We start from the raw sequence: 12,448 nt of genomic DNA, 5'->3' as shown, positions 1-12,448 counted from the left end.
AGTATCTATGGTGTTAACACCTTCAGCAAATTTGACATATGAAGTTTTGAAGCTTGTTGTCAATACAACAAAATAGCATACATAGCAAATCGCGTATATATCAACATATGTGTAACTCCATCTATTGAAAAAAAATCTGAATTATTAACTGGTACACCTAGTAAGTAGGAATGTATTAGTAGGTAAGTATAACCCTTGGATCCTAGCACGAAGGCAGGATTTCTGTGCAACTATAATATAGTTTCATCTGAATTTACTTTTTTTCTAAAAGTTCCCTCTATCTAAAGCTTTTTTTTTTAAGTGTTTTAGAATTTTTAGATTTTCTTTGGAAATTGTCTGAATTAGGAGTAAAGCAGTTGTTAACAGAATTATTTTCTTTTCACATTCATTAAACTTCACATATGGAAGTTTATACTAGAAAGAGTAGTGCCTGCTATCAAACAAGTAAAATCTTGACTCAGTACTACGGTGAATCCTTTCCTGGCCAACTGCTATTGCTTAACTTGTAATATCGAATAAGATTGTATCCAAGGTGGAGTGTCTGCACATTGGAGTCTGGAATACATATTGCTTTATTCTGCCCAGATAATTTAGTTTAGAGCAAAAATTCATATTCCCATTTCCCAGTGGATTCTGTGGTAGTTTGGAATAAAATGGAAGAACTGCCCAAAAATGTAGAATTTATTTTAGATGATTCAAAAGCAGAGAATTTACTTACCCTAAGACATGTTAAAACAAAACAAAACAAAAAAAACAAGGCAAAAATAATAACACGGTTTTTAACTTGTGGCCAATAGGATTTAAGACTCTTTATGCCCATTTTTCATTTACTCCAAAAGAGCATCTGTAATTCATCTTGTGCATGCTAGAAAGTTACACAGCTTCTTTATATGTTGACATTTTTTAACTATATAGTCAGATAGACTTGAAATATACTTTTGAGTTGAAAAGTATTCTCAAAGAGAACAGGATATGTGAACTCTGGATTGAAAGTCTTTATGGCATGTGAATGATGGCCTATAAATACTCTGGTAAAGCGGTTAGGCCTGTATTTTCTGAAGTTCAGGGTTGAGGCAACTGGCACCACATTAGTTCAAACCACTGCCCTACCTGAATCTTTTAGTCAGAGTCATGTATTTCATGTAATACTATTATCCTGAGTTGGTTCAAAGTCTCCTTCAACATGATTTACAGTTATGGCATAGTTATATTCCCAATGAGGGGATTTCATGGCTAAACTTCAGTTTTATATGTAATATATCCCCCTTGCAGTCAAATTTATTTATCTGAAAAACATAAAGACAAGACTATTTTAAAAGAGAAACTCTTTATGGTTAGTGTACCAGTAATAAAATAGATATTATAGAATATCCATTAATACAACCAGTAATGTTATAGATAAGTCTAAATTTTCTGAGGCTGAAATGATGAGAAGCATAATTTGAGGATACAATACAGGAGAAAAGTAAAGATGGTGGTATTTAGAGGGAATATGTTTAAATGTTATAATAAAAATAATCAGCCCTCAAAAATGACTTGCTCTTCTTAATGTTTATCAGCCCTTCATATGGTGATTTCATACAATGAAACCGGCCATTACAATTATATTTGTATATTAAGTTTTAAAATCAATTCATAATCCACTTGCTTCATGTCTACAGCAAGAGTAAGGGTAGTCATATCTCACCTTTCTGGTCATACTGCTGGTCCTCCTGGGATATCTTATCTTTCCATTGTCAAAAACTTAGGCCATAATACATAGTAGGGTTTCTTAAACAAAGATAAACTTAGGTTAATACATGTTAAAGGAGTATGTATATATTTTTTAATGTAGGAGGACATATTGGATTTGTGAAGTCAGCCTCTTAACCACTGGTAGCATCCACTTGCCACAACTGTAGAATGTAGATGTTTGCCTAAGCAGTCTCAAAGTCCCTTCCATTACAGCTTCATGATTACTTGTTATAAAGGGCAGTGTGGTCTTCTCCCAGCATTAACAATTTGTTTCCCATCTAGAGGAGTTGTCAAGAGAAATTGATTTGTGGGGCATTTTCCAAAGTATACTATGCATACATGTGCACACATGATTCCAAGGTTTAAAGTCTGACAGACATTACCTGTACTGTATAGCCATTTTGGTAATCCACAGTGCTTCTTAGCACAAAAGCTCTGGGAAGTTCTATGGAAAAGAAATCATATATATAATTTTTTTTATTTATTTCAGAGAGGAAGGACAGGGATAGAGAGGTAGAAATGTCAATGATGAGAATCATTGATTGGCTATCTCCTGCACGCCCCCTATTGGGGATCAAGCCTGCAACCTGGGCATGTGCCCTGACCGGGAATCAAACCATGACCTCCTGGTTCATAGGTCAATGCTCAACCACTGAGCAGCACCAGCCGGGTGGAAAAGAAACTTTTTAATCCTGCATTTCTCAAACTTATTTGACTAAAAAACCTTTTAGGTATTTATTTTAAACAAAACACCTTCTGCATAGAAGTGGTGTTTTTCACATTGTGGAAAACACTACTCTGGTATATAAATAAGGACCTCAACAATCTGGAAAAATTATTGTTAATCATTTCCCAGGGCTGCTGTAACAAAGTACCACAAAATGGATGGCTTAAAACACAGAAATTTATTCTCTCACAGTTCTCGAGGCTAGAAGTCCAAAATCAAGGTGTTGGCAGGGCTATGCTCTCTGAAGGCTCTGGGCACATCTGTTCCATGCCTCTCTCCAGTTTCTGGTGTTGCTGGAAATTCTCTCTGCATTCCTTGGTTTACAGACACATCGCTCCAATTTCTGCCTCCTTCCTTATATGGTGTTCTTCCCTGTGTCTGTGTTTCTGGGTCTCTTTTTATGAAGATACCAATCATTGGATTTATAGGCCACCCTAATCCATATGATGGACTCATCTGAAATTACATCTTTAGAGACCCTGTTTCCAAATAAGGTCACATTCATAAGTTCAAAGGTTAGAACTTGAAGATATCCTTATGTGGGACATAAGTCAATCATTACAATAATTGCCTGTCAAACCTCATATCCCATGTTCCTTTGCTAGATCGTGTATGAGAGTGCCTCCAGGCTTAGTCTTCTGACCTTTTCTCTTTTATCCACATTCATTCCCTAGGTAATCTCACCTATGCGATCTATATGCAGATGATTTCCAAATTTGTATCTAGCCCTGATCAATCCACTGAATTGCAGGTTCTTATAATCCAATCTCTCTGACATATCCTATGTATCCTATATAATAAAGAGCTAATATGCTAATTAGACCGAACAGCCAAACAGCCTTTGGACATCCTTCCAGACAACCTTCCAGATGAAGCTGGGGCTGCGAGGGCCAAGTCCCTTGCACGAATTTCATGCATTGGGCCTCTAGTTTATTAGAATTGGGCAAACTAACCATGTTCAGAACAAAACTCTAATTTTCCTCTAGCCAACTCACTCTAGCTCCAGTTCATCATATCTCATTCTAAGAATCACCTTCATTTCTCTTCTCATCTACACTTTTAAGCCATCAGCAATTTAAATTGGTCCTATCTCAAAATATGTCCAAATCTGATCTGCTGTTAGCCTCCACTGCCAGCAGTTTGATTAAGGTTACATCTTTCCCAGACCAAAAGTCTTCTCACTGGGTTTTCTTCTTCTACTCATGTGCTCCTACAGTCTGCTTTTCCCAGTAATAAGTGTGACAGTTTTCAAACATGAGTTGCTGGAACTCTTCCCATGACCTGCAGTGCCCTACATGCTCTGGCCTCCATCCACTTCTCCGATCCTCTCTTCCATCAGTTCCCTCCTTGCTCATTTTACTCCATTCTCTTATTTACTGCCAATAATCAGTCAGCCCAAGTCTGACCCACATTTTGGACTTTTCTCTTGCAGTTTCATCTACCTTGAAATTGTCTTTCCTGATGTCTTTGCATCGTGCCTTTCCTCCCTCACTTCATTCAGGTTTCATCGTTATGACCGTCTCCAGTGGTCTTCTCTAATCATCCTCCCCAACAGATAGACCCTTAGTCTCTGTCAAATCCTTTCCCTACTTTTTTATTTTTTATAGTGCTGATCTCTATTAACTTGTGTCCTCAATCTAAAATATAAATTATATAAAAGCAGAGATTGCCTTATTCACCACTATACTTCTAGTGCCTAAAACAGTGCCTGGCACATAAAAGGTAGTAAATAAATATTGAATAAATGGGAACATGAAAGAATGTCTGAATATTCTTTAATGTTTTTAATGGTTTCAGAGAGGAAGGGAGAGGGAGAGAGAGATAGAAACATCAATGATGAGAGAGATAGGCTGCCTCCTACATGTCCCCCACTGGGAATCAAGCCTGCAACCTGGGCATGTGCCCTGACCAGGAATTGAACCATGACTTCCTGATTCATAGTTTGATGCTCAACCACTGAGCCACATCAGCTGGCTATATGAGTATTCTTAGCAGACTTTCTCCATTACTCAAGCCTCCATCCTCAGTGTCTCTAAATAATGTCTCCTTCCTCCATATCTGTGTGTCTGTTCTTGCTAATCTGCTTTCCTAGGATTTCTTCCCTATGTTGCTCCTCTTTGTCCAAGGAAATGCTCTTGATACTCTAAGTGTCTGTTCAGGTTCCACTTTTTTTAAAAAAATATATTTTATTGATTTTTTACGGAGAGGGAGGGAGAGGGATAGAGAGTTAGAAACATCCATGAGAGAGAAACATCCATCAGCTGCCTCCTGCACACCACTACTGGGGATGTGCCCGCAACCAAGTTACATGCCCTTGACCGGAATCAAACCTGGTACTCTTCAGTCCACAGGCCAACGCTTTAGCCACTGAGCCAAACTGGTCAGGGCTCAGGTTCCACTTTTGTGACGTTTTTCTCTGCTATCCTCTCCCACCATGAACTCCCCCATTCTCTGATCTTTCATGGACTCAGTCATTACTATACATGTCAGCACCTAATTGTTCTTTAATTGTTTTATATGTATTTCTCAAAAAAATAGTATAAAGCTCTAAGGACAAAGACATTGCGACATACTTTTTTTGCCCATGCCTCAGAACAATAATACAAAAATAGTGGCAGTCTTGACTTTGTTATGATCAACTGGTTGACTAATTGACTAATTGATTGTCTCAGTATCAAGCATGTAAATGAAACAACAGCTTGAGTGTATTCCTTTGTGGGAGGATGTTAAAGTCAGAAAAAAAGAGGCATTCATATCCAAATAGCAATGTTCAAAGGATAGCAGTTATAATAAATAAGAGACTGAAGAATTATTTTATTTCTTATCAAAAGGTAAACAATCCTTTTTTACTCAATAGGATGACGTTAACTGGAAAATTTGTCTAAATAGTCATAGTTCTGGATCATGATACTTGACCTTTCTTCAATGCCCATGAAAGAGCTTGTTAGTGAATCCATAAAACGTATTATTACTAAGCTGATAACATTTGTTTATGAGTCAGTTTCTATCATGGATTTGCCAAATAGATATTCTAGCTTCTTTGAAAAATTAGATCACTTTTTAATCATGTTTAAAATTTCAGAAGGATAGGTTGTAAAAGTAAGTTTGATAAAGGTAAACCTAATATTTTCACATCTTTTGTTGTACTTTGTAGAAGCCCAAAAGATACTGAAATCACAATTAGTACTACAAATGTATATATAACATATAATAAGATATATATAGTCAAAAACAATGTTTCAGATTTTTTGGGATGTAAACAGTGTTATAAACAGTCCCATTAAAATAAGTCCTATATATTTACAATTGATTTTGTATTTTGCTCTTTACATCAGTATAAATTTACCACCTATCATATTGTGTTTTGGTGATGAGGGAATAAAAGCAAAGGTCTAGAGATATTTTGTTTTTCTTTTTTTTTTGCTGTGACATGAAATACTGATGAAAAGATAAATCTAAGATAGGGAATAATTGGGAATTTGTGTGCTTTTTTTTTCTCTAAGCTTATAAATATTAACTTTTAGCAAGTTGTATGCGTCCAAATTGTTTTCAGCAGGATACTGGAAAACTGAAGAGATGATAAAGAGGGGAGAAAAAGATTTATAAAGCTCCAGTGTCCATTTGAGGGACTTTAGAATTTCCAAGTTTTTATCCCCCCAGGTATCTGAAAGAGCTGAATAGCAGCTGAAGCAACAGAAATGGAAGGGAAAACAAAGCAGTTAGAGCTACACTATTAAGACGAGATTGTAAACCCATACCCAAAAATGTTTGCCACCACTACTCTCCACATGATACTGCCAATGTGAAGTCACAGAATACAAATCTTTGCTTCACTTTGAAATGAAAGCCACAAATGCAGAACTAAGCCCCACTTTTGGAGGGGCAAAAGGAATTGAATATTTTGCTGAAATTCTTCTTGCCTCAATAAAGGATAATAAGGTCATGCCTAATAAAACAGAAACTGTTGAAATTCAGTAATTCGCCAAGAACATCAGTTTGATGTACTTGTTTCAGGGAGAGGAATTCACCGTTTAAGAGAAAGGTCTCAAGTGTCCCCCTCACAGACAGTCTTCCCTACTGTGCCCAGGAAGGACCCCAACTTATCAGAAGCTCGGCACTGTGATGGCCCAATGTGTCTTACTCGTCACCGAGTCCCAGTGTCACCTTATTGCTTCTCAAAGGGTTGAGTTCCTCTTTATTAAGTGGATTCTTGCCATCAGACATTTCAGGGAAGCATGTTGAGAGAAGTGAAGTGAGCCTTGCAGCTGCCTAACCCAAAACCAGTATGTCCATCATCTGATCATTGCTAAGTTAGGTTGACCCCTAACACAAGCAAGAGAAAAGCGCTTGGTATGTTTAAATAAAAATCTTTTAAACTTTTTGTCCTTATACATGTTTTTGCATTTTTAAAAATCACAGATTCATGCTGAATGCATAAATCCAGATGATTATTGTTACTTAGCAACAATCACAGGTTGAATGCTAGGTCCATACACATTGTGAGTTTGTGTCATATTCTCCCAAAGGAGAAAAGTTTCTCCAAAGAATCTGCTTCTGAACTTTGCTTGGATTTTATGCTTTATTATAAGGGTTCACTAATTTCCATTCATCTGAAATATTTGATGGTATGGTTGTCAGTATGGTTGTTAAGATGTGACATATTAAAATTTATTATAAAGTGCAGTAATATATTTCTGTAGGGGTAGGTGAATTGTCTATGGCAGTGGTTGGCAAACTGTGGCTCGCGAGCCACATGCGGCTCTTTGGCCCCTTGAGTGTGGCTCTTCCACAAAATACTGACTTCTGCACATGGGCCATGGAGTTTCAATCGCACTGTACATGCGCGTCCGCACGTGGTATTTTGTAGAAGAGCCACATTCAAGGGGTCAAAGAGCCGCATGTGGCTCGCGAGCTGCAGTTTGCCGACCACTGGTCTGTGGGAACTGAATTGGGAGCCCGAAGACATATTCATTCTGATTTGGAAACCTGATTTATAATAGAGGTAACGTTGCAGGTGACATATTCTTTGGCTCAAACAACCTCTACAAGGTATGCTAGCATAAATATACAGAAGTCGGTGTTGAAGGGTATTTAGTATAGCATTAACTATAATAGCAAAATATTAGGAACAATCCAAAGTCTATTAATAAAATAACTTAAAAGTAAATGATAACATATTCATTTTATTCATATATATATATATAAAATTATAAATATATAATGAAAAACTATGCCAGCATTTAAAAGAAGAAAACAGAGCAAAGTGGTCCTCTTATACATCGTAGATGGGGCTGATTAATTGGTACCCTCATTCTGGAAAACAGTTTAGAAATATCTATCACAATTTAAAATATGCAAATCTTATGACCTAGAAATTCCACATATTTAGAATCTGTCCAAGACAAATGCTTGACCATCTTCTGAAGGGAGTGTACTCAGGTTGTAAATTTCTTTAGTGCTCTAAAAACAAGACAAAATTGAAATAAATGCATGTCTGTCAGTGGTAATATAGTTAAATAAATCATGGAAGATGGTCAAGCAATTTCTTAAGAATGAGATAGGAAAAATTTCCAGTAATGACAATAAAACTAACTGATTGTATGATTCTTCCCATTGTTACGATTATAAGATCTGGACCATGTGTTTTAAAAAAACAGACTTAAATGTGTGAAAACATCCAAAAGTAGACTGGAACCACTGGATGTGGACTGGAAGTGGGTGTTGTTGGTACAGTCTTCTCTATTATTTGAATTTGGACCAAGTACAAAATAATTTTTGAAACTGCAAATATTTAGATTTCAATCTGTTTTACATATATTAAAATAAAAATTTTAAGACTTCAACTTTAATTTCTACCTATCTTTTAGGTTAGGTCAAGCATGTTTCACTTTAAGGATTAAAAGTGCATCTATCATATCATAGTAGATTGCCTTACTCTATTAGGCTTAAATATGTATTGATTGATTCAATCACAGCAGATATTTTATGTGTCTAACATGCCTTTTCTAGATGCTGGAGTACACTAGTCAGCAAGACAGGCAAGATCTCCATTTACCTGGGAATTATAATGCATAGAACTGGCTTGTTTAATAGACACTTGTAAGCAGAATGTGTATATTCCACAAATGGTATCATTTCAGAGGAAAAGGAAATAAAATCATGAAAAGGGATAAGCACGAATCCTATTTCTGTAAATATATTAAATTTGCAAAATATTAACATTTAAGGGAATATTAGGAGTGTTCAATCATTTTACATGAGCATTTACTACATATAATATTCTTTTATATTAATTCTGAGGATAATTCAAAATTTTAATCTTCTGGTTTTTTTCAGTCATTTTTTAATATTTTTTAATATAAAAATGTAATTTAATACAGAATTTTTGTTTGGATTTGTCTTTTATGTTGGCAAGAATTTGTATGAAGGATATTTTAACTTTTGCATAAAAATCATAAGTATATATTGTGAAATGGAATTTATTTGGCTTTCTTTTGAGTCCCTTCATTGTGTTGTTAATAGTAATTTTTACACCATGAACAAATTTTTTAGGGAAGAAGAGTTAGAAAGTTTCCTTGATGTATTCAGTAATCCTTACCATTCTGAAAGTTCTTTATTATATATTAGAGGCCCAGTGCATGAAAATTCATGCACTCGGGGGTCCCTCAGCCCTGCCTGCACCCTTTCACAGTCCAGGACCCCTCAGGGGATGTCTACCTGCCAGCTTAGGCCTGCTCCCCGGGGGTATCGGGCCTAAGCTGGCAGTCAGACATCCCTCTGGCAGCCCAGGAGCGCTCAGGGGATGTCCGACTAACGGCTTAGCTCTGCCACGGAGGCAAGAGAGGCTCCTGCCACTGCCACTGCGCTGGCCAGCCATGAGCCAGCTTCTGGCTGAGTGGCAGTCCCCCTGTGGAAGCGCACTGACTACCAGGGGTCAGCTCCTGTGTTGAGTGTCTGCCCCATGGTAGTCACTGCACATCATAGTGACTGGTCGTTCTACCAGTAGGGTCAATTTGCATATTACCCTTTTATTATGTAGGATGACTTATTATTAACCTCTTACTTACTATATTAACTTTTATTGAAACATTTAAAAAATCCTAATTAAAAAACCTCTAACTCAGCAGGAAGAACAAGTCAAATAAGTTTCAACAATCTTAAAGTACACCTTTTCCAAGAACTTTCTCTAATTTCAGAAAACTGTTTATTGCTCCCTTATTCTTTGCCCCATTAAACCCTATACATGATGCAACTATGCTGCTTTTCTCTACTGTATATTTCTTTTGTGTTTTGAGTGATCTTTGTGGATGTTTGATCTGAATATTCATTAAGAACTGGAATTTTATACTATTTTATATATTTTTAAATCACTCTGATCAAACTTATGGTATTTCTTCAAAAACTGGATAACATCAACTATGAAATTGTAATGATTTATCTTCTCATCTTAGATAATAGCCCAGAAGTAGTTACTACATTGTCTCTGATTTTCTGAGTCACCATCTGAAAAGGTTTTTCAAGTGGCCTTCAGTGACAACATTCTTTATCCCCCAACTAAGTATATTTTTTTCTGTCTCTCTCTCTCTCTCTCTCTCTTTAAAAAAAAAAAAATGACAGCTTGATCAAGTCATCCGCCAAAGGAGCCTGTCCAGTTTGGAACTGTTCCTCTCCTGTGCTCAGAAACAGCTAAGTGCTTTGATAGCTACGGAACCGGTTGACATTGAGTAAAGAGGACATGACAAGCTAACCCACACTGGCAATGGATAAATCATTAGACCTCTCAAATAATACATGCAGTGAATTACAAAGATGCTTTTGTTTTCTTTCCAAACCTTGGTAACTGATTTCCACTTCAAGGATAAACCACAACAATACTTAGAATGATCAAGAGATCTAATTTATTTTCTTTTATTTACTCCTTTACGTTTACTATTATTTTAGTAGTAGCAGCAGCAGCAGCAACAGAATGTGTAATGTGACTCAAAAAACATTGAAAATTTCCACATTACCAAAAGTTAATTAGGTAAACTTTATAGCCTCTGGCCTGTTATATTGTATTTGGCAGAAGCAGTAAATATCTTTACTGATTGCTTGACAGTGACTCTTGATATGATTCTAGAATGTAATCATGCATTTATTTGATTTTAAGGATAAAAAAGCATAGATTTCAACATCTCCTTCTGACATTACCACACTTCTTTTCTGTAGTGGGATCTATTTTTGTTGGTAACAATGGAAAACACTAAAGATTATTATATTAATTCCACTTTGATCTAATGTACCACTTAAAGGGGTATGTGTATGATATACGCTTAGTTCCTGTTTCTTCAAAGTCACTGTGAATCAATAAATTCATTTTTAAATGAATCATATCATGAACTTAATCTCTAGAAAAGGAATGTAACATACCATTTACATGAATTCAGGCTCAAATAAGAGATACGAAATTCTTTCCCTGAATTTCAGAATGTACTTAATTCATGAGCAGTGTGCTTCAATGCAGAATCATGAGGGTTTGTTTTTTTAACATCAAAACTAAATGTTGTCATTAAAATTATGCAAACATTTTGTCTTGTTTTTGAAATGCTTCTACTTTTGTGGGCTTTGTACTTTTATGGGACTCATCAGTGTAATAAAAAGAACTTCAGAAACTTATTTGGTCATTTTTTAGCCTTTCTTTTTTTAAGTTAATTCTTTCTTCATTTAAAAAAAAAAATCCTTACTCAAACTTATATATCCATGGATGATGATTTTTTAACATACACCCTAAATCAGCGGTTCTCAACCTGTGGGTCGTGACCCCTTTGGCGGTCAACGACCCTTTCACAGGGTTTGCCTAAGACCATCCTGCATATCAGATATTTACATTATGATTCATAACAGTAGCAACATTACAGATACGAAGTAGCAACGAAAATAATTTTATGGTTGGGTCACAACATGAGGGGGCCAGAAGGTTGAGAACCACTGTCTAAATCAAGCATGTCAAACACACGAATATTTTTGTGGCCCAGCCAATATAACAGTATGTAAGAAATTTTTTAATAAAAATTTCCTAACTTAATTTTTATAATATCCTGTTACATAATTATTAATAACTACAATGTTCGCTAATGACTGATTACTATAATCATGTTACATTCATTTCCCTTATGCGCCTTACACACAGGCGCACCATTTCTCTCCACTAATACCAGCAGGGAATATTTTAGCAGCCGATTGCTACGTCATTAGTCTTGTACTGACTTGTTTGGTGTGCGCAACAGGAAATATTTCGCTTTCGGAGAACAAGAAAAGTAGGTTTATTTGTGTTACTCATTAATTTGTGCAGTTATTCAGTGTCTGGTAAGTTAATGTTCAAGAAAAAATATTAATTTTTATTAAAATGTTCTGTTATTTTATGTTAACTGTCCCAGTTGACCCTAAATTCCATTAATTACTTATTCTGCCTTAGCCTGGTTGGCACAAGCGCAGGTGTCCGAGGGTCAGCGATAATGGCTTTCCCCTTGGGTCTTTAAGGACTAAGGCAACCGAGCCAAGTCATAAACATCAACGCACAGAGACAGACATTAGTATACAATCACACAGGGGTTTATTACCAATTCCTAGTGGATCCTAGCACCAGCGCAGCCACCTGGCGATGCACACCGACAAGGATGAAGATGGGAGCAGCAGCGGCTTGGTCTTGGCGGAGTGTCTCGGGGTCCACTCACAGAGCAACGTGGAGTCCTCCTCTCTTGGGACAGGAGACACTGGGTGTCAAAAGTCCGGGGTTGGTATGTGGTTGAGTAAACACGATGGTCCTTATTGGTGGCTGTGGCTGTGGTGTGCTGTACTGGTGAGATATGGTCTAGGGCAGTGGTCGGCAAACTCCTTAGTCAAAAGAGCCAAATATCAACAGTAAAAAGATTGAAATTTCTTTTGAGAGCCAAATTTTTTAAACTTAAACTATATAGGTAGGTACATTGTTGTTGACTTAATTAGGGT

At 36.4% G+C, this 12,448-nt stretch overlaps 1 protein-coding gene across 1 annotated transcript in view; it reads left to right on the top strand.

Moving 5' to 3' along the window:
• The window catches only part of CCDC91 (coiled-coil domain containing 91), a 277,441-nt gene extending 266,325 nt beyond the window's left edge, over positions 1–11,116 (top strand). The window contains exon 13 of the mRNA XM_081083709.1: positions 10,079–11,116. Within this exon, the coding sequence (XP_080939835.1) occupies positions 10,079–10,189 (111 nt within the window). The 3' untranslated portion in view covers positions 10,190–11,116. The remainder of the gene's footprint in view (positions 1–10,078) is intronic.
• The last annotated feature ends 1,332 nt before the right edge of the window (positions 11,117–12,448 follow it).

This window comes from Myotis nattereri (genome assembly GCF_964212035.1).
Source record: "Myotis nattereri genome assembly, chromosome: 2".
In the NCBI taxonomy this organism is placed as follows: Eukaryota; Metazoa; Chordata; class Mammalia; order Chiroptera; family Vespertilionidae; genus Myotis; species Myotis nattereri.
The sequence above is the reverse complement of the archived record's forward strand: the minus strand, read 5'-3'. Positions and strand labels throughout refer to the sequence as shown.